We start from the raw sequence: 25,568 nt of genomic DNA, 5'->3' as shown, positions 1-25,568 counted from the left end.
TTATTAAATCCATTATTTCCGCCTGCACTGCTACTAAAAAGCCTCACACCCTCATCTCATACCAGCCTATAGAAGAGACTTCTAACTGGATGGTCTGCCTCAGTACTCAACCCCCTCCAGCCCCTCCTACCATCTGAGACAGAACAGCCAGGCTACACATAATATAAACAACAAACATTCCCTTCACAGCTCCCCACTGCTTACAGGATAACACCTCTTTAATCTGACATTCCTGAACCTCCTTCCCTCTCCTCCTTTGATTATCACAACTCCCCCAACTGCCCTGGGTGTCCCAAAGGATATTCTAGATTATTATTCCATGAAATACTCTCCAAAGTCAACAAATATTTTTGGTGCAGATATACAATATTCATTACTACTATATTAAAGGCTCTAACAAGTCCCGCAGTAAACCAACCTGTTTAGCCTAGCATTTCCCCAAGCCTATATGGCCCAGGAACTTTGGGTTAGCATTACACCTATTAACTGCTTTCTTCAATTCTTGGAACGCTTTTTCTTGCCTGAAATACCAGCGCTCTGTTCTGTCATCCATTTATGTCTCTGCTTTGACTTTCCTTTGAGGGCCAGTTCTCACCTCCCCTCCCCTGGAAGCCTCCTTCTCCCCCATTCTCCCACGAGCGCCCATGCCGCTTCCTTCCTTCCCATCTGAAGCACCTGCTTTCTGTACCTCCTTGCTGAGAGGCAGGGGCGCACAATGGTTATGAGCCTGGGCTTTGAATTCAGAAAGACTTGTATTAAAATCCCAAGTCTGCCCTCATGAACTCTGAGATGGAGTTGTTTCGCTTGTTTGGTGTGGACAGAAATAACAGAATCTATCAAGGAAAACTGTTGAGGGGATTAGCTGGATAAGAAAGTCAAGTCTAGCACTAGGCCTGGCCCATCACAGTATTCAAGAAGTAACGATTAGTCATTTTTCTTCTGATTTCTTATCATGGTTTTATCACTTATCATTTTCTGTGTATCTTCTAGATGGGAAGCCACCGGAAGCCCCACCGTTAGGTGCTGTCCCTTCCCCTACCCCTCCCTCTACATATAAATCGGGGTTAACAAATAGGTATTGAAAGGCAACCACCACTCACAGCTCCACCCTCCACCAGATGGCAGGTAAATGTGCATCTCGGGCAGGGAAATAGAGCCACCAGTCCTAGACGATCAGCACTGAGCAGGACGCTGTCAGGACCGAGGTCCTTCAAGGCAGTGGAGTCCTATAACTTCACAGAACCTCCTGGACCATGCTGTCCTGCTCTGCCTCCAGCACCTGTTTACTATGCCCTTGGACGGGTGGGGAGGGGGGCGGCTTTGTAAATCGAAGTGAACAGGTCTCACCCAAAAGTGGCCTGGGTGGTCCATCTCCACGGCCCCACAATTGGGCAACAATGGACTGCTGTGCTGGGGTTTAAATTTTCCATTTTCAATTGCTGTTTTTAAAAAGCCCAAATTTTCAACACAGCCCATTTTGGTCATGTGACTTTTCCAGTTCGTATCTGGAGCTGAGAAGTTTCATTTCCACTTCTAGTCAATCTTGACTTGGCGTTTTTCTTGAGGCTTTTGTACAAGCTCCTCTGAATGGTTTAAAATATCCCTATTTCACCCTCTGAGCCATTCTTCAAAAGGCCTCTGAAAAGCAAAGCTTTTATTTATAGTAGGTGGGAATGACATCTCTAAGATCAAGGGCAAGGGCTTACCTTCCCAGCATCCCCCTCCTCTTCTCCCTCCCCCCACCCACACCAGCTCCTGTCCCATGCTCCAGCCTCTCTCCTCCACTCTCTCCATTCACCTTTCCTGTTCTCCAAGCAACAGTTGTCACTGATCTCACCTTTCCATCCTTCTATTTCCAAAATGAAAACAGCTTTCATGTGCCTTTTCTAATCATCAAAATAATATACATTTTATTGAAATGTACAGAGAAAAAATGTACTTTTAACTCTACTACACAGAGAAAACCACTGATTATATTTAATGATTATCCTTATAGGTAACTTTTTATAAAAATAAAACAAATCCAAACGTTTACAGAAAAAGTCCCACAACAATATGGCATTCTGTAATCTGTTTTTTTTTTTTAAACACAGCCATATGTTTTGGACATCGTTCAGTGACACTGCATATCAATGTATGTCACCATTTGAAATTTAACCAATTCCTTACTGGTAGGCATTAAGGAACAACCTCATCTTTTAAAAATGCTAACATCTCAAAATATTTGGATATAATATCGAGTAGAAAAAAATCAGAATTTGGTCTGTGTATTTTTATTACAATCGCAAAAACCATAGTGTCTGGGCATAAGAACAGAATAGAAATGAAATCAACTGTGCTATGTGGAAGAGCATGAGGAAATCTGTTTATAAAGGTAGTAGTCAAACACCAAAAAAGTCCTTCAACAGAAGTAATTCGTAAAACACAGACTCCCTATTGTCTAAAAAGATGCTATGACCGGTCATGCCTCAATGTAAAATATTTTAAGCGGGTGATTTCCACTTATTTAACCTCAAAGTTTTCTTCCAAGTAGGAAAGGAAGACAGCAGTACTGAAGCTGTATGATCTTTGAGAAAGGGAAAAGGGGAGGAGATTCTGGAAAGGAAAGGTATTCATAGGGAGAACCATGGGCTGGGGGCTCAGGCTCAGAGCCCATCAAGGAGAAGCCCTCAGACAGACTCAACCCACAAGCTTCTTTTTTTTTAAAGATTTTGTTTATTTATTTGACAGAGAGAGACACAGCGAGAGAGGGAACACAAGCAGGGGGAGTGGGGGAGGGAGAAGCAGGCTTCCCGCTGAGCAGGGAGCCCGATGCGGGGCTCGATCCCAGGACCCTGGGATCATGACCTGAGCCGAAGGCAGACGCTTAATGACTGAGCCACCAAGGTGCCCCTCAACCCACAAGCTTCTTAACAGTCTTGGTGGCTGAGGCAGCAATGTTAGAGAGTGAAAGGTCGATCTGGTGTGGAATGCCCCAGAACATACAGACTACACATAACTAATATGGAATAAGAAAATGAGAGGCACAGGAAAATGGCTGCCTAGGGACAGTGGCAACTGTCATGGAATTAATTAATTAATTAATATTCATGAGGAACTAACATCGGTGTAGTCCTTACGCGGTATTCGCTATGTAAGAGTGCTATACGTGCATTATTAGCTTAGTGGATGCTTCCAAAAACTTCATGAGGTAGGCACAATTATCTTCATTCCCGTTTTACTGACAAAAAAACTGGGGCATAGTTAAGTAACTTAATCAAGTTATCTAGTGAAGTGAGGGAGCTGGTAAAGAAGAGGCAATCTGAATTCAAAGGCTGCATTCCCAACCTGTGCACACTTCACAGTATTTATGAGCCCAGTACAATCTGGCACCGTGCAATGGGGAATCAGGGTACATATCCAGATGGCTAAGGCAACTGAGCCTCAAACCCGCAGTCTATTTTTCAGGGGAAGGAGAAACTGTGAGTTAATCGTCATCACGAACCTTCTTCTCTATAAGGAGCTCTATGGACTGTATGAGAACGTTACCACTGTCTTTTACTTCCACAAGGTCTCCATGGAAATGCACCAAACCAAACACGACCCGGAGCCAATCTGTTTCGTTTCTGACATGCCCCTAGTCTGGGATTTCGGCCACGTCACCATGGTCAGTTTTTAAAAGTAAAGTGGACTAACAGCACTTGGGATTCATCACGTAAGTCCTTCCTGGAGGATGCTGAGCTTGCAAGCTGAAGGACGGCACATTTAGTTTACACACGCTGGGTGGAAGAGGTCTAGGATACTATATTTGGGCAAACCGTTGATTTGGGGTTTGGTGCCATTCTGGTTTTGGCAACAGCACTCTTCTCCCACCCTGCCCCCCCGCCCCAGGCCACATGGGCTCAACTACAGAGCTTGGCCCTCAGAGAAGCACAGTCTCCCAACTTCTCCCCAGGCTCTGGAGAGCAGAGGTGGCAAACGACTTCAGGGGGCGATGCGGCAAAAAACAATCAGCAAGGAGCCACCAAGAAGCCAGAAGAGAAGGTGCTCTGAAGCACTGGGGGGTAATGCGGTCCCACCCCAAAGCGCAGAAGCCCCCCAAGGATCTAATCTCATAAGGAGCACCTCACGACTCTGGCCATACTGAACCGAACCCACTGGGTTTTTTTTATCCATCTTCCTTGTCAGACTGAACAGAAAGTGTGTCTTAACCATCTCCATGTCCCAGGCACCTTCGAGGAGCAGTTGCTCAATAAATAGTTGTAGAATGAATTAAAAGGTGTAATGGAGATTGTCTGCACAACACTGTGAATGTATTTAACACTACTGAACTGTACACTGAAAAAATGGTTAACATACATGAGAGACTATGGACTCTGAGAAACAAACTGGGGGTTCTGGAGGGGAGGGGGGTGGGGGGATGGGTTAGCCTGGTGATGGGTATTAAGGAGGGCACGTTCTGCATGGAGCACTGGGTGTTATACGCAAACAATGAATCATGGAACACTACATCAAAGACTAATGATGTAATGTATGGTGATTAACATAATAAAAAAATGGTTAACATAGTAAAATTTATGTTATGAGTATTTACCATGGTTTTTAGAAAAAAACAATAGTACCCTGTTATGGGGTAGAGGGGAGGTGGCACACATTAATTCTAATACTTTATGAAATTTGGTCGAATACGGGTTGGATAATTTGAGTTTAAGAAGTACAGGGGAAGGTTTAATGAGGTAACTGTTATCAACAGTGGATCCTGATTTCCTGAGACAAAAAGTCACAAAGAGATGGCAAATATGACACTCGGTAGGTTCTGCCAGGTGTTCTAAAGCAGGAAGGGTGGATAAATTTTGTGTAGGGGGGTGGAGATGAGGCCTCAAATCCTTCCAGGGAATTCCACTCTCACTAATTCCAACAAATACACTCTTCCTCATACACTTCCAACCTTGACCTTAGAGCTGGCGTTCCTATTTATTAAAGTTGAGAGAGAAAGCTGTTCACGAACCTGCCTTCCCTCGTGCCTCCTGACAGGATGGGAGGGTGGCGTTTCACAAAGTAAGATCTGTGGGATGTTACTAAATACTACTTGAGAGAGATGGTCGGGTAGGTCAGAAATGTAGGACACTACTTTAGTAAGTTTATGCGATATGTAAATCTCCAAAGGGGGCATGATATGCAGAGTTTCACACACCTCTCTGACCCAGAACCTCCCAGCCTCCCATGACCACCCTCAGAGATTTCAGAGGAATTTTCTCAGTTCAGATCCTGGCTCCCCAGTTTCCTAGCTGGGTGATCTTAGGCAAATAATTCGAATTTTCTAGGTCTCCTTCCCTTTAAAATGGAGTACAGGACACGTGCTCTGAAGTCAGACAAACAAGCTCTGAATTTTGATTCTGACATTATGACCGATGGGGGCCTGGTCCGGTTACTTAGCCTTTCTAAACCTCAGTTTTCTCATCTGTAAAATGGGAGTAATCATGGTATCTACCCCACAGGGTGAGTGCAGACTGAATAAGAGAAGACAGGCGAAGTGCTTACTTATTACAGCACTTGGTATGCATTTATTCTTTGGCCCCATAAACTGTGAAGTGCTATATAAATGTCACCACCCTGTAAGGCCCAAGCAAAGCTTCTTTCATGAAGCTCCCCTGACTGCCAGAGTCTCAGTGCCCTCTCATCCCTGGCTATACCGCTTATAAGACTATTTATTTACAAACTTACTCATCTTTAGTCATATGCTGATGTGTAGTATCAGATCCCACACTGATATCTAGTGTTTTCCCATATAATTCTTATCTCAAGCTCTTTTTCCAAAATAGAATTGGGCAAATTCTATCCATTAACTTAAGGAGTTTAATTAAGTTTGAGAAGCTCTATACACCCAGTGTAAAAACATTTTTAAGGGGAAACATGTAACATTGGAAAGCTAAAGTCTTCCATAACCTACCTCCTAGAGACATAAGAAATGTGGACAGCCTTCTGTGATCTTTCCAGATTTTGACTGTGTATATATAAATGTAAGTTTTTTATTAAAACGGGCTCACCCTGTACATACTAATCTCCAACCTATTTTTTCCCTCACACATCAGTCCGTGTCATTAAGGACTAAGGACTGACCTCATCCTCTTTTAAACAGCTATAGAGGATTCCACTGTACGACCATACCGTAATTTACTGAATCGGTTCAATACAGATGGATATTTGGGTCATTTCAAATGAATGATGACTTTAGGGCAAGAGCTGCGTCCTGTGTACTTCAGCATCTCCATAGAGTTAGCATGATGCACATGGTAAGAACTCAGGAAGTTGTGTTGTGTAAACTCTGACAATATTTGCCTCAGAATCACAGATGATTATTGAGCCAGAGTCTATTAAATATAACTCTCAATAGCCAGCACTGCTGTGACAAGCCTGGATGAGAAGGAACAATATTTGCAATGCTGGCCCTTGAGACAGATACAACTCTCAGATCCAAAAGACAAACTGTTCAAATTATAGTTTCAATCCTGGCTCCTTTCCTGTATTAAAATTCTGTGGTGACCCAGCAATTCTACCCCTAGAGATAGGCTCAAGAGAACTGAAAATATTATGTCCGCACAAAAACTTATACGTGAATGTTCACAGCAGCATTACTCATGGAATATGGTGGACATGATCCAAATGCCCATCAACTGATGAGGGAATAAACGGAAGGTGGTATTTGCATACAGTGGAATATTAGTCATAAAAAGGAATGACACAAGCTTCAACATGGATGAACCTTGACATTACGCGAAGCGAAAGAAGCCCATCACCAAAGGCCACGTGTTACATGATTCCATTTACATGATGCGTCCAGAAGAGGCAAATCCAAACACAGAAAGCAGATTAGTGGTTGGGGGTGGGGGAGCGACAGGAAGTGACTGCTGACTGGTTTCTTTGGGGGAGGATGGAAATGTTCTGGAATTAAATAACGGTGATAGTTGCAAAACATGGTGAATATACTAAAAACTGCTGAACTGTACATGTTAAAGGGTGAATTTTATGATATATAAATTATACCTCAATTAAATACGTAGAAGTCCTTTGAAAACTGGTTATCCAGTTGGTGAATTCCACTTCACCACGGATTTACTGCAAGAATATTATAGGAGAATCACCAGAAAGCCAAGTACTGTGCTGGGTCCTGGAGACACCGTGGTGAGCAGGACTCTCTCCTGCCCTAGCGAATCGCATGGCCAAGGCCTGCAGAGGGACAAGGCCACACATCACAGAGGCAGGGTGATGACAGCTGTGACAGGGGAGCCCAGGGAACTGACTGCTGAGGCAGAAGCAAGGACCCCGCCCAAGGGGGCCAAGGAGGGCATTCCAGAAAAAGTGGGCTGTGGCCTCAGGAATGAGGAACAGTGCCCAAGGAAAAGCAGGAGAGTGTCCTGAGAAAAATCCTTGTATAAGGGCCAGACAGGAGAGAAATATCATAGAAAAGCTGAAAGATAATCAATAAGGAAGAACCCCCATTACCCAAACATGCCAATCAATGTAATTTTAGAAATCCAACAAGTATTTGACTCCTATGACGGGCCGCGCATTATGCTAGTCGCTGAGAATATACTGAACAAGATCAATGCAGACACTGGTATTACATTGTCAGTGATACATGGCAAAGAGTCTGTGGCTGATTCCTGGGTTTCGGCATGGTATTTAACAAGGACAAGGACAACTTGTCAATTTCTATCAAAAATGCAAATGCACTAATGCTTGGACCCAATCACCCTACTTCCTGTAAACATGCTACAAGATATATGGCTGTGTAGGCACGAAATGACCTATGTACCAAGATATTCACTGCAGCGCTGTTTATAAGAGCAAACGACTGGAAACGACCCAAGTATCCATCAAAAGGGGACTGGTGAAATGAATTACAGCGAACCTGTACAACGCAAGCCTAGGCAACCTTAGACCGCCATGAGGAGATTCTCAGTGTACTGACATGGAAAGAGCTCTAGGATGTTTTGTTAACCAAAGAAGGCAGGGTGCAGAACAGTGTAGATAATACGCTTTGTTTTGCACAAGAAAGGGGATAGGAATATACATATATACACGTACATATGTATATATGTATATATACATGCATGCATATTGTATACGTCTATATGTACACTACCTACATGTGCAAAATCTATCATATAATTTAGAGCTGCTTGTATGTGCATAAATAGGCCCAAGGATACACAAAAATTAATGAAAGTGGTACCGGGGGGCAGGGGAGGGGAGCTGGATAAGAAAGGCCAGGGACGGACACCTTCAATGTATTCTTTCTCTTATGTTTCTGATTTTTGAACAACATGACTGTACTGCCAGATATTGCCTATTCAAAAAAAAAAGGTTCAATAGCTAGAATTACCTACCTACCTGCATGCACATGCTAAAGTAGCAGGCACTCCTAATATGCTCACGAGCATCTCTTAACTGGGTACCCAGGAACCCTGAAGAGACAGCATGGATAGAAAAGCTGCAAATGACCACAGCAGGAGAAAGGCAACTCAAAATACACACTACCCTGTGTGTGCACTAGACCATCCTCAATCAATTCACACCAACCACACACGTTAGGCACAGAGGCGCTGGGGATACTGCAAAAGTGTAAAGCAACCCCTTCCTTTCAGGGTGCTCACAGCAAGTACAAGGTCAGCCCTACTACCTGTGACCCTCCAAGCACAATGTGATGGAGTCACTCCTGTGCTCCAGAAACTTCAATGGCTCCCTATTACCTGAGCCGAGGAGTAAATCCAAACTTTTGAACAAGGGCCACCATGGGCCGAACCCTGCCTGCCAGTCCAGACTCATCTTCCATCACTTCCTTCCGCAACCCCCACCCCCAGCCCACTTTGGTAACACGGAGCCATTTGCCGCATAACCCCCCCCAACCCCGCACCTCTCTCTCCTTTACACACGTCCACTCTCTGCCTGGCCAATGCCCTTCAGGCCCCAGGGCCCAGCTCAAACTTCTTCTCCGTTTTCAAGCAAACTGTCCCTAATCCTCCCCGGAGAATTCTGCTCCCCCCCGACTCTCTCAGTGCACCTCCTACACACATGAGCAGCAGGGACACTGCCGCCTCCCTAAGGACTCTCGGCTCCATGATGGCAGAATCTTTGCCTTTTCATCTTTTATCCTAGCTCCAAGAACAGTGCTTGGCAGAGAGCAAATGCTCGGTCTGAGTCTGGCTGCATGACTAAACAAGAGAAATACAGAGGCAGGCAGCAAGGAGGAGTGAACGTTGCTAGGGAAGAGGGGCCGGGGACAACGTTGGGAGCAGGTGGTGCCTGTGTGATATGGGAGGCAGGCGTTCAAGGAGCAGGAGGATGGACATGACAGAGGGAAAGAGAAGCCCCAGGGGTGGGTGGGAGCATGAACAAAAGCAGGCAGGCACAGAGAGAGAGGATGTTCTGGAACACAGGTCAGTGATTTGCAGGGGAGGGGGGCATTGCAGGGCAGAGGCAGGGCCTGAGTGAGTAGAGGAGGTCCAGGACAAAGGCCAGTCAGACTTCGGGGAAGCCTAGAACGCCATGCTAAGCAGCCCGGACTTCAGGTGGCACCATGGAAGGATCTGAAGTAAGGGAGCCCCAGGGTCAGCTCTGTGTCTGAGGACCATCAGTGGTAGCTCTGTGGAAAGGGACCAGAGAGGAGACAAGAGGCTGAGATCCAAGCTAGGACCCACGGAACCATTCAGGGCTCTGAGCTAAGGCCCAAGAACAGTTAAGTGTGAGAAGGGGCTTGGGAGCAAATCAGGGGGTAAAACCGCTGGGACTTCGATGCGGGGACAAGGCAAGGGAGAAATGACCACTGTGGGTTTCTGTCCCGACACATGCCCTTGTTTTCTCTCTCTCTTCTGGAGACAACATAAACCTCTCATGGGGGTAGAGGGTGATTAATAAAATTGTTGACAGGGCGCCTGGGTGGCTCAGTTGGTTAAGCAACTGCCTTCGGCTCAGGTCATGATCCTGGAGTCCCGGGATCGAGTCCCGCATTGGGCTCCCTGCTCGGCAGGGAGTCTGCTTCTCCCTCTGACCCTCCTCCCTCTCATGCTGTCTCTCATTCTCTCTCAAATAAATAAATAAAATCTTTAAAAAAAATAAAATAAAATAAAATAAAATTGTTGACAATCACCAATAGGCCTTGGTAAGAAGACCCCCAGGGGTTCAAACAAGGTGCTAGAAATCAGACAAGGGCAAGTCTCATTGCATCTGTTTCTAGGGGTCTGCAAAATTTTAGAGATGGAAGGCACAGGACAGATCACTTCAAAGAATTCTTCACTGACACCCCTGTCAGGTACTCCCCAACACGATATGGGTATAGACTCTAGTACACACTGAGTGCTCGATAACTTGGCAAATAAAATGCTCCATTCGGGCCATGCCTACCTTCCTCTGTCCACCAATGAACGCTACATGTCCGTCCCCACCTCACCTCTCCCTAGAAAAGCCTCTACAAAAAAAAGGTCCCCTTCCCTCCACCTCCCCCTGAACACTGGAACAGAACCAGCTTCCTTAAGTAAGGCCACAGTACTTGACTGCAAGCCTCTTTGTGGCCTATTTAGCTAAAAAAGTAATAAAAGGCAGAGAAAAAAAAGATGTTCCATTAGCTGAGGCCCTCTCTACTTTTAAAAAAAATTAGAAATCATATTAGATGCAAAAAATACCTTTTAAATAAGTTCAAAGGACATGTCAGTGATAATGCAAAGGCAACACAAGACAGTAAAACAATGATATTCCTGTTCAAGGGCAACAACACATCAGTGCCCGCCTCAGGGTTACAATGAGGTCTAAGGAAAGGCTGTCCCTCTCTCCTAGCTTTAGCTGTCCTTGCCTGGGCTGCTTGCCTGTGTCCCACAGAGGGCCTGGGGCAAGAGAACTGGGAGAGAAGAGGCCTTGCCATTCCAGCAGCTCTCAATGGACATCAGAGAATTCAGATGGGGGGGGGGGGGGCCGGGTCCTCCTGGTTGGGGGGGAGACTGAATTTTTGGGGTGGGGGGCAGTTCTCACAAGGATCAGTGCCACAGCCTCTTGACCAGACCCTTCATTTGCAGTCTCATCCGGAGCATCCTAGGACACCAGCCTGCTGAGTACACTAACGCTGCATGCCAGTCCCAGCAGTGCGTTCACACACAAGGACGAGCCGATCCCCTTGCCTGGTGTCCTCTCACATCCTCTTCTCTCCCTGGCCTGGCCCACCATCCGCTTACCCCTATTCTGGGCAAGCACCCCCTCCAGCAGACCACTACTTAGTGAACGCTACTGCGCACCAGACACAGAAGACCAATATGGCAGCTCAACTGTAGGACTCATCACCAAGAGACTGTACTCGTTTCCTCTTATCTGGCTCCCTTATGACATGGTCAGGTTGTTCCCTGTAATTGGGCAACCTGGCCTTCCCCTGTGTTCCCAGCATCTAAAACAATGCCTCACAAAAAAAGCACTCTTTAATCAACGTCTGCAGAAAAAAGAGGCCAGAAATCAGAAGCAGCTCAGTCCAGATTCACATCCATTGAGCCATGTGAGCAACAGCCCACCTGGTGGGACTGAGAAGCCAGCAACGCTGGTCAAGTTACTCCTGGCTACAGCCGCAGGCTAAAGGTGTGGGACGTGGCCAGTGACAACCGGACAAGGCCACGGCTGTCAGCCCGGAGCATCTGGACCCATGAAACTCAAGGAACAGTGACCGAGAAGCATCTCATTTTCTTTGTTTCGAAGCTCCAAAAATGACCACAGGAGAGCAAGGCATGTCAGCAAATACGTTAGCTGGCTTCCACTTCAGATTTCAGAATCTTGCACAGAATAAGTGTACTTACTGAATGATTAAAATAAGAAAAAGAAAATTGAATGGCAGGTGGCTAAATAGCGTTGAATGAAGGTATTTCCCAGGCTAGATAAGAAGAATGTCAAAAAAGTTTCTTCCACATTTCTTGGGTAAGAACGTACATTTACAACAGACCAACTTTGCCTTTTATTTCAGGGCTATAAAAAAAACCATGGCTTGGGGCGCCTGGGTGGCTCAGTCGTTAAGCGTCTGCCTTCGGCTCAGGTCATGATCCCAGGGTCCTGGGATCGAGCCCCGCATCGGGCTCCCTGCTCAGCGGGAAGCCTGCTTCTCCCTCTTCCACTCCTCCTGCTTGTGTTGCCTCTCTCACTGTGTCTCTCTCTTCAAAAAAAAAAAAAAATTTTTAAAAAAAAAAAAAAAAAAACCATGGCTTGCCAGAAATTTCTGGGGTTGAATCATTCTGGATATCCAAATTTTCCCTATTGCTAAAGATTTAGGTACTGAAACTTTAACATTAATCCTTGTGGACAGAAGTGTTTCTAAAAATGTTTGTGAGAGGGGCGCCTGGGTGGCTCAGTTGGTTAAGCCTCTGCCTTCGGCTCAGGTCATGATCCCAGGGTCCTGTGATCGAGCCCCACATCGGGCTCCCTGCTCAATAGGGAGTCTGCCTCTCCCTCTCCCTCTGCCCCTCCTCCCTGCTTGTGCTCTCTCTCTCTCTCTCTCTCTCAAATAAATAAATAAATAATCTTTAAAAAAATAAATGAAAATTTAAAAAATAAGAATGTTTGCGAGCATACTGTATACCTTTTACTTTCTCTGCAGATAATCACTATGATCAAGCCCTGTACTGTGCTAGTCTATCATGTTAACCTCAAAATCTACAGAAGTTGTGCGTATACTAAGTGACACCAAGTATGCATGGTTTTTTGTTTTTTCTTTTTCTTTTTAAGATTTTATTTATTTATTTGACAGAGAGAGAGACACAGTGAGAGAGGGAGCACAAGCAGAGGCAGAGGGAGAGGGAGAAGCAGGCTTCCCGCAGAGCAGGGAGCCCGATGCGGAGCTCGATCCCAGGACCCTGAGCTGAAGGCAGATGCTTAACCAACTGAACCACCCAGCCGCCCCGGTTTTTTGTTTTTTCATTTCTTCATTTCTCTTAAGTGTTTAGTAATGGATAGTCCTTCCAGCTGTCAGCGACCCTAGCCACTTCTCCATTTTAACTCATTCTTCCTTCTGTAATCTTGGGAACCAGATAACCAAGCTTCATAGAACCGTGTGAGAAGTAAGTGTGGGCGGGCTGTGAGCAGGGGTCAGACCCCGAGCGGCTAGCCTAGGTGTGGTGTCAGGACATCGGTTTGGGGCCATCCCTGGGCTGCCCCGGAACGCCCCTCCCTGCATTCCCCCCATACCATCCTGCTTCTCAGCTACGTTCCAAACAGAGAAGGCAGCCACAAAGGGGGTATCCGCAGAGTCAAGGTGTCACCCCAAGGCGGTCCAAGTGCTCAAGTGTAGTAAGAACAACAGGTAGCAGGCATTGGGCACTTAGCCTGTGCCAGGCCTTCTTCCAAGCGCTGTATTTATATCAACACTTCTGACATATTTTATATTGATGCTCCTAATCCTCCCAACAACTCTGTGGCATATTTTTACTGACGAGTAAACTACAGCACAGAGAGGTGAAACCACTTACCCAGAGGACACGGCAAGGACGTGGCAAACCAGAATAGAACCAGAGGTAGAACCCTGACCTTAGCCACGGTGATTCGGGGCCTCTAACGGTTCCCCCACAGAACCACACCACAAGATACTGCTTACTACTACAAAAACAAACAGAAACAAGCCCTCGGAAAGCAACGTGTGCCCCGGTGTGGTCCACCAGAACTCTCTGCGGTGACGGAAATGCTCTATCTCTATCTGCGCTACTGAGATGTGAACTGTGGCCAGTGTGACTGAGGAACTGAACTTTTTATTTCCTTCCATGTTGGTGAGTCGGAACAGCCGCACGTGGCTGGTGGCCTGCCGGATGTGGACACAAGTGTGTCCACAAGTGTGGACTACTTTTGGTGAGCCAAACACGGATGCTTCCAACAAGAGACAGCATGAGTAACTCATACTTGAAGCTAGGCGCTAGAAGAAGGTCAAGAAGTCCTGCGGCCTCTCTCACAACCTCTTCTCCACCCTGCGCTGGTTTTAATTCACTATCCTAAGTTTGAGGAAGAAAGCCTGCTTTGGTCAGAGTGGTGGAAGAGGCTTCCACATGAAGGGGGGGCTCGCAGAAGGAGTGGCTGTAGTTGGCCGGGCAAAGCCTTGAGAGCACTGTTGGGGGCTTGGGGATGAGAGTGGCAGATCACAGGTCAGGTTCCAGACACTAGGTTCACTCTACTGATCTGAGAAAAATAAATAAATAAGCCACAGATGAATGTCCATGTGTATGTGACAAGCTCATCACTGAGTACGAAGATCTGCTCGAGCCCAGGGCCCCAGAGGACACTCAAGAGGACCAGAATGGTAAAACCCACAGGGCAGGGCAGAAGACATGGGCCCCTCTTCTTGCTCTTCCCCAGCCCCCTGGGCAGCCTCGGAGAGGCCACAGGGCCTTTGGCGTGAAAGTCACAAACAAAGCCTACCCTCTCCCCCAACCCCAGATGATTCCTTTCTAATAGGAGGATTTTCTCCTTCCCCAACACGGGTTCCACGTCAAACCCAAATTTAGGCTAGAACCTGATTTTCAACTCAAATAAGAAATGAAAACAAGATTAGAAGTAGAGACGGCTTAACCCAATGGAGGCACAACTTTAGTCTGACTAATCCTAAACCTATGTGGTTGGGGGGAAGGTGCCTCCTTCCCTACCCACCCTATTCTGACTGGCAATTTAAGTCGTATACACATTCCCCAGCCCTGTTCTGTGTAACCACGTGGAAATGGCATGACCGAGACACACAACAGCAAGCAAGTGGGGCCCAGAGAGCCGAGGGGCTTGCATGGGCCACGTAGCTATTTAACAGCAGAGCCCCAGGGAGAATCCAGGCCACCAGGTCTTAGTTCCCGATCCCCGCCACCACGCGCTTCCATGCCCGGGTCAGGACTCAAGCCTCGAGGAATCTGGAAGAGGAGCATGTGTTCACACTTCATGCCAAACCAGAGGGCAAACTGCAACTAAAAAAAAAAAAAAAAAAAAACAGCTAACAATCATTCCTTTCTACCTTCGGGGCAACAGTCACAAAATCCATATGAACAAGTGATTCCTTGCCCAAGAGGTCAAAAGTTGATCCAGTGCAAAGTCAGACTACAAACTACACACGCTCTAAACTCAAGAAGTGTTGGGTCTGAAAAGTTCAATTCTGCTCCAAGTTCCAAGCAATGCTCAGCAGGAAACCAGGCATTGTGAAGCAAGCCTGGTGATTTCCTGCAGGACTCCAGGAATTGCTGCAGGGGAGGCCCGCTTACCCCAGGATTGCTCCTTCAGGTCAGGAGCCCCCAGACTGCTCTGCACATTCAGGAAAGGAGCCTGTAATACATCCCTGCTACCTCTAAGCCTTAAGCCACATTCTTACCAACTCTCAACGCTGTCTTTTGGCAGATCCCACACTGTACCAGGCACACAGACCAGACTGTAAACACTTGCTGACTAACCAGTATGATCCTGTGCATTCTTCAAAGCAAATGGGGCGGGGGGTGGGGGGGGGGTGGGGAGCGGCAATCACATCTCTATCTTTTGTCTTGAAGTAGGCACACCCTTCTGCCTCCCCAAAAGTCACAGAAATCTTCCTATTGGGTTGGGACACTAAAAAGTCTCTTTTTAAAACTCTCCATAGGGCGCCTGGGTGGCTCAGTTGGTTAAGTGACTGCCTTCGGCTCAGGTCATGATCCTGGAGTCCCGGGATCGAGTCCCGCATCGGGCTCCCTGCTCGGCAGAGAGTCTGCTTCTCCCTCTGACCCTAACCCCTCTCATGTGCTCTCTCTCATTCTCTCTCTCTCAAATAAGTAAATAAAAATTAAAAAAAAAAAAACTCTCTGTAAGAAGAGAGTATCTACACCTTTATAATAAAAATGAAGGAACAAACTGATTAATAATACTCTGCCCTGAGGCACCTGGCTGGCTCAGCCAGTAGAGCATGAGACTCTTGATCTCCAAGTCATGAGTTCGAGCTCCATGTTGGGCATAGAGCCTACTAAAAAAAATAATAAAATGAATAAATAAAGTAAAAAAAAAATACTCTGCTTTTGCAAACTTCAGGAGCTTTATGAAGAAATCCTAAATGAATAAATAAAGTAAAAAAAAAAATACTCTGCTTTTGCAAACTTCAGGAGCTTTATGAAGAAATCCTCACCCTACTTCAAAGACAGGGCAATTGAGGCTCAGAGTATTATGTCCTTCTTACCCCAGGTATGATCATCACCTCCATTAACCCAAAAGGAACATTTCAGATCATGCTGGAGTTTGATGGTAAAAATCTCAAGAAATCATATGGAAGAGTTCTTTTTATTTTTTTAATTTTATTTATTTATTTGACAGAGAGAGACACAGCGAGAGAGGGAACACAAGCAGGGGGAGTGGGAGAGGGAGAAGCAGGCTCCCCGCGGAGCAGGGAGCCCGATGCGGGGCTCGATCCCAGGACCCTGGGATCATGACCTGAGCCGAAGGCAGACGCTTAACGACTGAGCCACCCAGGCGCTCTTGGAAGAGTTCTCTTAACCTCAATTAATAAAGACCTCCTAGGGGCGCCTGGTTGGCTCAGTTGGTTAAGCATCTGACTCGATTTAGGCTCAGGTCGAGATCTCAGGGTCCTGGGATTAAGTTCCACGCTCAGCAGAGAGTCTGCTTGAGATTCTCCCTCTCCCTCTGCCTCGACTCACACGCTTGCTCGCGCTCTCTCTCTAAGTAAATAAATCTTAAAAAAATAAATAAATAAGACCACCTAGTACTAGAAATCACATCTGTACACGGGCATGCACGTGTGTGCACACACATATGCCCAGCCTTTGGTCAAAGCTATAAAGTACAAGAGTACCAGCTGTTCCTCACAAGTTCCTAAATGACCACCGCTCTTGTCCTCCAACGACTGACAACCCCACACTCAGGGTGTTGGGTCTCAATAAACCACCCCCTTCCACCAACAGCGGTGGTTTGAGGTTGAGGCCCAACAGTCTGTTTGTAAGCTGCACCTGCCACTTACATCAAGTTCAAGACCTGATTCCCCTCCACAAATAGTTTACCAGCTTCAAGCTACCACGCATCACGTGACCTCTCTGAGGACAAGGGCCCCACCTTATTCATCTGCATTCTCAGAGCTCAACACAGGCCTACGGCAGGAATTCAATAAGCAGCTGCCAAATTAACGAACGTAGCACACTTAAGAAAGATATATCAATTGCAACGCTTCCTCACATACCCTTGCATTCAAAGGTAGCATCGAGAATTCCAGCAGGCAGACGTGTAGAAAATTCCCTAGACTTGAGTCAGAAGATGTAGGTTCAAGCCCCACATTTGCCAAAAATTCCCTCTCACTGTCCCGGGCAAATCTCCCAACCTCTGGGAGGCTTATTTTCCTTTTCTATAAACATAGTAGGTGGCTTCTAGGTTTCCCCCTAGCCCTTCAGCTGGTGAAATGCGAAGCAAAGATATGCCCTTGAGCTATGGCCACAATATCAACTTGAGGATAAGGGCAGGGAAAACAGAACAGCCAGAGGTAGCTCCGCTTACCCAGATGTCGGCGAACAACAGGCAGTAACTTTCACGGTAGGTGAAGCCCCTGCCCGTTCGCCTATGCTCACATGTGGTCCACACGTGAGGGTCCTTCTCTGTGGTCCCTCTCGGGGAGATGCGAGTTTCCGTGACTGTCCCAGGCAGAAAAGCCTCCAAGTGGAACAATGACCTGCAGACATTACTTCTGGGTAATAAACAGATTCCACTCAGACAAAGAAAAATAAAGCAGCCTGTGGCTACATTCCATAGACTCCCCTGTTCATGGAAGCGTTAGGGCTGAGCTCTAAATGGGAGCCAGACGTTGCTGAATTCTTATTTTGGCTCCGACTCTAACTCGGAGGGAATGGTCCTTGGCCAAGTCTCTCCTCTGGAAGCCAGGCTCTGGATGGGTATGACAACCCCCATAAACCATCCAGATTACAGGGTGAGGCTAGGAAAGCATTTCACAGATGGAAAGTGTTGCCAACCCCTCAAGACAAATGAGGGAAGCCGTCAAGAGGCAACGTGGCTCAGGCGGAGAGCCACGGAGCAGCGCCTCACCTAACCCTGGGCTCCCGCAAATGCACCAGAGGGCTTCAGGGGCCTCAGATCACCCCCAACCCCCACAATCGGGCTCCACTTCCTCGGCTGAAAAGCAAGGAACGCTGTGGGAACCTACACTGGCCAGAAGAGCTGCCTGCAAAGCTCTTTAAACCACGCAGTGAACTCGCAACGCCAACCAGCTGTGACGAGGCTGGGTTGGGTTCTCCTCTACCGTGGGACACTTGAGACAGCGGAGGTAAATCAAGGCAGAGCAACGGACTGGGTAAAAGATAAAGGCCGGCTTGTGAAATAAGAAGGGCTGCATCAGGAGCCATGGTAGTAGTTTTACCGTTTTCTTTTCCTTTTTCCCCCCACCCCTTTCTTTAACCATGAGGTACCAATGGATACCAGATACGCAGCGCGGGATGAAAAGGTGAAGAGATAGCATCGGGGCAGTTTCCCACCAAAGCCTGCTCAGAGCGCTCTCGCTGATTAGAAAGCACTTCTGTCGTTTGGGAACTCTAATCCGGTCTTATCAAGCCTCTGGCTTCGTCATTTACCAGGGTGGGAACGGGAGGTCCATCAGCTCTGCCACGGAGTGATTTCTGGGGCCCCTGCCCACGACCAAGCAGATCAAAAGGGAGCTCATGCCTGCCAGAGTGAAGTTTTCACCATAGCAACACATGTACTCTACAAACAGTCAGGACTGAGGAGCTCTGTTGTGACTGGTCCGGACAGTGCCCCCGAGAAACCAACCGGCAACCGAGGGCTCAGACAACGGAGCGAGCGAGAGAAAAGTGGCACCTACTTAGCGTGCGCGGCGGTCTCCTCATGGTTCTGACCCCTCCACACAGCTGACAGGGGCCGCCCAGAGACCCACAGCCCTGGTTCTAATGAGCGGGATGTCAGAGAGAAAACAGATGTTCTCGCAAGAGCAGCTGTCCCCCAGGCGCCCTGGGGAAAAGAGGGACCCAGTGTCGAGCAAAAATCCCCTTTGGTGAGCAAAATGGCCAGCAATGGAAAACGTGGGGGCCAAGTCTCATGGCAACACACGTCACATCTAAAATGAAACGCAACCCCGGTGCCCCACGAGCCAGTGTGGTGGTGGAAGGTGTGCAGGCAAGACCCAGCAATGAAGCCAAGAACAGCAGCGATCGGCATGGTCGTTGAGACCATCGATCAAGCGCTCATGGGCCGGGCACAGTGCCAGGTATATTTACAGGTCTCAGTCTTCATCCTGAAGTAAGGGTCAAAAACTCACTAAGGGATCAACGCCACCTTTCTGGATATCACATTTTGGCCAAGGGAAGACACAGGGATAGCTGATGGGCCATTATGTCTCACAGGCGAGGCTTAACACTTGAGGCTTGACCAGGAGAAAAACTAGCTCCCAGTTTCTGCTCTGTTGCTCTGATCACTGAGCAATGTGTGTAGAAATCCAACCACAGAACAAGGGCACCCAAGAGAGTAAGTCACCCTTCTCAGTTTCCCTGGGCTAATTTCTCCGAAACACCACTGAAGGATGATGTCAGAGCCTAGAGAGGATGATGCATAAAGTCAAAGCTGTAAAAAAAGCTGTAAAAGCTGGCGGAGAAACATCTTCAAACACGCATTAGAAGGTAGTCAAAGAAATAACCAGTGTGCCCAGATGCAGGTCTGCGCCATTTACGAACCTCTCCTTCACAGAAACACAACAGAAGCAGAACTGTTTCACAATGCTAATAGACAGGAGCGGCAGCCTGGCTTCGGGTTATAATGCCGATCTGTATGTCTGGGAGGATGTAAACAGGTGCCACGGCGCCCCAGTACTAACAGGACTCCCATTGTATACACCGAAGACACATCATCCCGGCAAGTCAATCACGGCGTCAGGAAGAGGGAAGAAGGTAGCCCTACCACAGCTACTTCCAAAAGAAGCAAACCCAGCCACCATTGGAAAAGGTCTCTGGGTCCTGAACCCTTAAGTCATCGCAGACCAAACTGGGAACTGAACCTACAAATGACAGGCCTAGAATTTTAGACACATTTCCTTGCCACAGAACCAGCAGAGCCTGCAAATGAGCTTTAAAACCAACAAAAAAGTTTCTGTTTCAAAATGACATTTTAGAGGTAATGTATAATTGCTTCCTCTCTGTTCGATGCTCCCCCCCCCTTCACCCCCGCCGCCTTTTTCTCATTCTCCATTCACTAATGAGAGGGTTTTCCTCTTCCCCTGCCTGTTTCAGTTTGAAACGTGGCACTGAACAGGCCACTGGAAAGCAAAGGGAAAGGGGAGGGGAAGGCTGCTTTCAGGTCTGACGCACGCACACACCCCCCAGCTGGCGGCCCACACCCCGAAGGAGGGTCAGGCCGACTCCACCGCAGCCAGGACTGAAGACCCAAGCCGCTGGGTAGAAAACTCCCACTTGCACCAACTCCCCCGAAAGCAGAGTTAAGAAAGAGAAAGCTGGAAGGGAAGGAGGGGGAAAAAAATAAAGCTCCACATTCCTGACATTTTTTAGCCAAGTGCTGTGGCTACACAGAACAGCTCTATTCCAAACAGCCTTGCGGAATGGAAAGAAAACCTGGGTGCAGGGCGAAGAACCTGCCCTCTGCCTTGGAAATGGGAGACGGAATTTTAGGACGACCCAAAACTAAACCAGAAGGAGGAGGGAGGGGCACTTTCATGTGTGTTCCCCAAAGGCAGCGATCCCCAGGGAGGAAATTTGGAGTCAGCCTCTCCCAGAGGATAGAACTAAAGTCCTAGGGTCCCCGGAGAGGGGGGGGATTAAGGTCCCCCAAAATGCTGGCGAGCTGAGGGTGAGTTGGGGAAGGGTAAGGCACAGGTGAGATGGAGACCAGTCAGGATGCCAGGGCTGCGGTGGCCTGGGGTGGGGGCAGAGGGGTCCAGCTCATAGGCAGGGGCTGGGCGGGGGACCCCGAGGGAGGAGTGGCCAGGAGAGTCATTCTTTGTGGCAAGAATCCTAAATGGGTTTTCCTGACTCAGCTTCTGAATGAAGGAACTCTAGCCCTGCCCAAATTAGAAACCCAAGAGCCTGACGTCCTCTCTCCCTGTGTCCCCCTTCCCTTGCCACCTCCTTCTATTCTCACTTCTAGGAAAAAGCTTGTTAAGGGCTGGACTGCCCCCCCTCCCACATGCATCCCTACATATACACCACATCTCCAGGGGAGAACCCAGAAGACCCTTAGTAGATGTATCCAGTAAGTCCTGTGCTGGGTTATGAGGAGCCACCCCCGGCTTTACCCCAAATGTGAAGATGCCCACAGGTGTCTCCCTGAGGTCCCTAGGACCAACCGAGTTATTTCTGCTCTTCTGGTAGGGAGAGCAGAGCTCCAAAAACCTGACTCTCTCTTCTACCTCCTCGGAGTCAGTCGTCAGGCATAGACAACGAGGACCTACGTGCCGAACACAGCAGAACACGTGTCCTTCAGAAGGGAGTTTGGGCATGGCCCTCTCTCTCACATACCAGCATACGCCGACAATCCCACAATGTACCTCCGAGGCCCCTTCTAGAAGAGGTGCCCTGCCCTGTAAGCCCAACCGTTGCAGGTCTAAGCTTCTGCAGATAGAGGGTGGCGGGAAGAGGGAGTCAGTCTGCAGGGCATTTCGGCCAGGGCCCTTTCCACATTCCCCCAGCCAATCCCAAGACGGGGAACCGGGGAAGGCATTTTTGTTATTTCCTCCATCCTGGACCTTCCTCTTCTGTCAGGGAGTGGGAGTAAGGGCTCCTAGCACTTTTCAACTCCCACAAAGTCCCAGGTTTCATGCAAAGGACTTTCCACAAGGCTGAAGGCAGGAGAGGGAAGGAGGTACGGAGCTCAAACCCTAAGCAGCTCTTTGAAGCAACGATAAAACCCACAGAGCCACGAGCCTTAGCAACTGCCCGGAACGCAGCAGAGAGGCACAAGGCTATGCGAGAGACCCGCCGGCTGAAGAGAGTGTGCCTATGAGGTCTACAGCTGTCACGTGTGTCTGTCCAACCACACCCTCCAAGACTGGTGACACGGCATTGGGAGGCCTCTTAGAACGGAGGACAGCAAATAGATACTGAGGGTATGGGCTGCACAAAACAAAATTCTTATTTCATTAAAACTAGTACTATGATCAATAGGAACGGGGCTTCGGCAACAAGCGACGCGTTTTCACATTTGTGGAATCCGTTCTGGCTCTTATTGCTTACATGATCTCAGTTGAACCTTCCAATAACCTTGTGAGGAAGACAGGTTTTACTAACCTCTTTAGCCAAGGGGAAACTGAGGCTGCAGTCAATTTTTCAGTCCGGACTAGTGACAGGGCAGAGACGGGGACCCAGGGTCGGCCCTGGCTTGACAAAGTCTGGGTGAATATGCCATGAGAGCTGTGGAGGTGGGGGAAGGAAGGAGGGAGGGACTGAAGGGCAGGAGCCCTAACAAAAGCTGGAGTGCAGACCCCAATCCTGGTCCCAGGTTTATTTCCTACAGACCCCGAAGGCCAGCCAAGGACGCATTCACACATCCAACCCTGACTCACCACAACGAAAATGTCCCCAGCCTAAGGGCCGCTTCAGGCCCAAATAGAACCCTTGTCATCCACAGAGGGGACACAAGGAACCCAGAGAGAGAGGGACACTGAAGGAGAAATTAGCCACACTAGGAATCCTCCATCTCCAAGGCCGTTTATAAATGGTTACAGCTTCCTAACCCATCCCTGAGAATGCAGATAAGCAACACTACCCAGCAGGGAGGACCAGGCACGCCTCAAAGGAGAGTGAGTGAGAGTGAGGGGAGTGTCACTCACACAATCTCACTCTTGAGACAAGATATACCAGAGTAAGCCCTATACTCAACTTTCTTCCAGTTCTTCCCACTTTGGATATCACATTTTTCTCCCTCTCCCGAGTAGTCAGTCATTCCCTTGGATTCTGACCCCCAGCAGGCTTACTAAAACTCTGCTTGGTGAGGCCTACACCAGGGCACTGCTGTCCGTGGTCGGACCCCATCCTCTCCACCCCCTGTCCCCCACAGCTCTGAGAGAATCATCTTTCCCCTAAAAGCAGAGAATATCCCTGTCCCTCTCCTTGCCCCTGTAACAGGGGAGAAGCTCTGGCTCCACCACAGATGGATCTAAAGGGACAGTCCTCAGGATAATAAAGAGTATATGAAACCTGGCCTTTTCGGCAAGGGCAAAAAAAAGGAGGGGGGGAGGATGGCAGAAGGGCACTGGGACAGGGTCAGGGCCATACGTGAACACCCTGGGCACGTTCCAGAGGTGAGGATGCATGAGACCTGGAAAACCAGGTGGGACGTGGAAAAGAGTCAGGGTCCCTCCCGCTGGAAAAGCCCAGAGGAGCTGGCAGCCACCGCTTGGGAGGGGGAATTGTGCAATGACCGTGGGTCTGGGAGTCTCCGGGCTTGGCTCCCGGACACCAGAAAGGAAACCCCACTGGTCGGGCCAGGGTGGCAGCGCTGCGGTTGGTTCGAGGCCAGGCTTAGGATCCAGGGCTGCAGAGAGCGCTGCAGGATAGTGTGGGTGCTCAAGGGGGCGGCAGAGCAGGGCAAGGCTGGCGCGGCCGCAGAGCTGAGGGGTGGCGTCCGGGATGACCAGGAGGCCAAGGGGGCGCAGAGTGCACAAAGCCGGGGTGCAGAGAGCGTACATGGCAGCCAGGCGCCCTGGCTCGGACGAGGACCCGCAGGACCTGCAGGGCTACGCCGGGCGACGCACGAGAGGGGGCACCCCCTCCCCAGTCTCGCTCACCTCGAACATAAGCCCGATGAGGACGCAGAGCACCAAGCAGAAGCCGATGTCCGCATGGTTGTGGATGACGAACTCCTGGCTGAAAAGCGGGTAACTTTTCGTCCTCCTGCGGAAAGCCATGGCAGCGGGCGCGCAGCGGCCGGCGGGGCCAGCACCCTGCGCTCTCGAGCCGCCGCGCAAACTTCTCCAGCCCCGGCCCGGTCCGCCCGCCGGCCCGCTGCCCCGCTCGCCCTCCCGCCCGCCGGCCTAGCGCCGAACAACTTCTGGGGCCCGCCCCCTTCCTCCGCCCGCCCCCGCCCCAGCCGCCCGGAACCGCCCCCGGCCGCAGCCCCCTCCCCACCCGCGGCCCGCACTCGGCGCGCCGGCCTCGCTGCGGCCCCGCCCCCCGCGCGCTTAACCCTCTGGCCGCCGGGACGCGCGGGGTCGGAGGGGACCTGGGTAGGGGGGAGCGGGGCGGGGCCGGCGCGCGGGGCGGCGAGCGCGGCTCGGGTCCCCTGGCCCCGCGCCCGCGGCCCGGGCCGCCGCCGCCGCCGCCGTCGCCGAGCCCCGCCGCATTCTCGCTGCTGCGGCCCGGCCGCCTGCCGCGCGCAGGGAGCAGGCCGCGGGGGGCGCTGACGCCCGGCCTTGCCGGGACAGGAAGTGGGCCCGGGTTTCCCACTTCTCGGCGCCCGCTCCTTCCTCCGCGGGAAGGGAAGGGCCGGGGAGGCCGCGGCCCGGCCGAGGGCGGGGTGGGCCGGGTAGCCGAATACTCCCGGGCTTGCGGGGCCGAGAGCAGCGCAGGTTCGGTGGAGGGAGGGGAGCTGCCGGCGGGCCTTCTTGCTGGCCGCAGCGCCAGGCACGGATGATCAATGAACCTCCGGTCAACCGAGTGTTTATTGAGAGCTTGCAGTGACCTAGGCACGGTTCAGATGGCTGGGAATACGCAGCAAACAAACAAAAAAGACCTGCCCCGGGGGCCCCTGTATTCCAGTGAGGGGAGTGGATGGATGGGTGCAGTTTTGCTAACTTCTGAGACTTTTGTGCTACTATCAGTTATACACGTCTTACCCAGAGTCTGCCTTAAATATTAATTGATCTGAAGAAGAAAAAAAGAAGGCACTGTCTCATGTAAAGTTTCTATTTAATATTAAGTTTTAAAATACTCCTGGAAAGGACAAAATGTATTTTTAACAAATTAATTTATATAGGCAAATATTGGATTTATGCCTACCAGTAATGAAGGAGTCAACTAATCACTTTCTAGATGTACGAAAATGCAAAATGAACAAAGAACTATTTAATTCCTATTCTCCTTTTCATTAGGTCCAGAGTTATTTCACTTTTAAGTAAATATGATTTCTTAAACATGGCACGGTGTGGGAAATGTGATTGAGACTGGACTTACCTTGACTTCCTAGATAAATTTTACATCTGAAGTTTCTTCACTCATCAGTATTTAGATACAGTCTTTGGTCTTTAATTTATCTGGCTTCAGGAAATGGGAAAATATTGCCTATATTGGACTAAACACTTAACTTCAAGACTGACCTTTCTTAAAGTTGGACCCGAGTTTCATGAGGAGTAGAAAGATCAAGAACTCCAGAGCATCTTAATTTTCCACCTGTGAAAAGGTGTTCCTATTTTCAAACGGCAGCCACATCTGTCAGGTTGAACCCTTATGCCATCAGTTTCTCTGTAGGTCAAAATTAGAATACCAGCATTTCAGATGGTTCAACCTAATACTTTCCTCGTGTTTCCCCATGACCATTTGTAGAGGATATCGTGGTGGGAATTTCTTGCATAAAGTGGGATATTGCCAACCTCGGCCTGTATTCAGGCCAAAAGT

General features: G+C 49.0%; 1 protein-coding gene across 2 annotated transcripts in view; it reads right to left on the bottom strand.

The window, feature by feature from the left end:
* Positions 1-23,950, bottom strand: part of TRAM2 (translocation associated membrane protein 2) — a 77,437-nt gene extending 53,487 nt beyond the window's left edge. For both annotated transcript variants that reach the window (XM_032409669.1, XM_032409668.1), the window contains exon 1: positions 23,744-23,950. In XM_032409669.1, the coding sequence (XP_032265560.1) occupies positions 23,744-23,863 (120 nt within the window). In that variant the 5' untranslated portion in view covers positions 23,864-23,950. The remainder of the gene's footprint in view (positions 1-23,743) is intronic.
* Positions 23,951-25,568: the final 1,618 nt, after the last annotated feature.

Source organism: Phoca vitulina, unplaced genomic scaffold, assembly GCF_004348235.1.
Source record: "Phoca vitulina isolate PV1807 unplaced genomic scaffold, GSC_HSeal_1.0 scaffold11, whole genome shotgun sequence".
Classification (NCBI taxonomy): Eukaryota; Metazoa; Chordata; class Mammalia; order Carnivora; family Phocidae; genus Phoca; species Phoca vitulina.
Note: the sequence above shows the minus strand (reverse complement) of the source record. Positions and strands in the feature narration are given on the sequence as shown.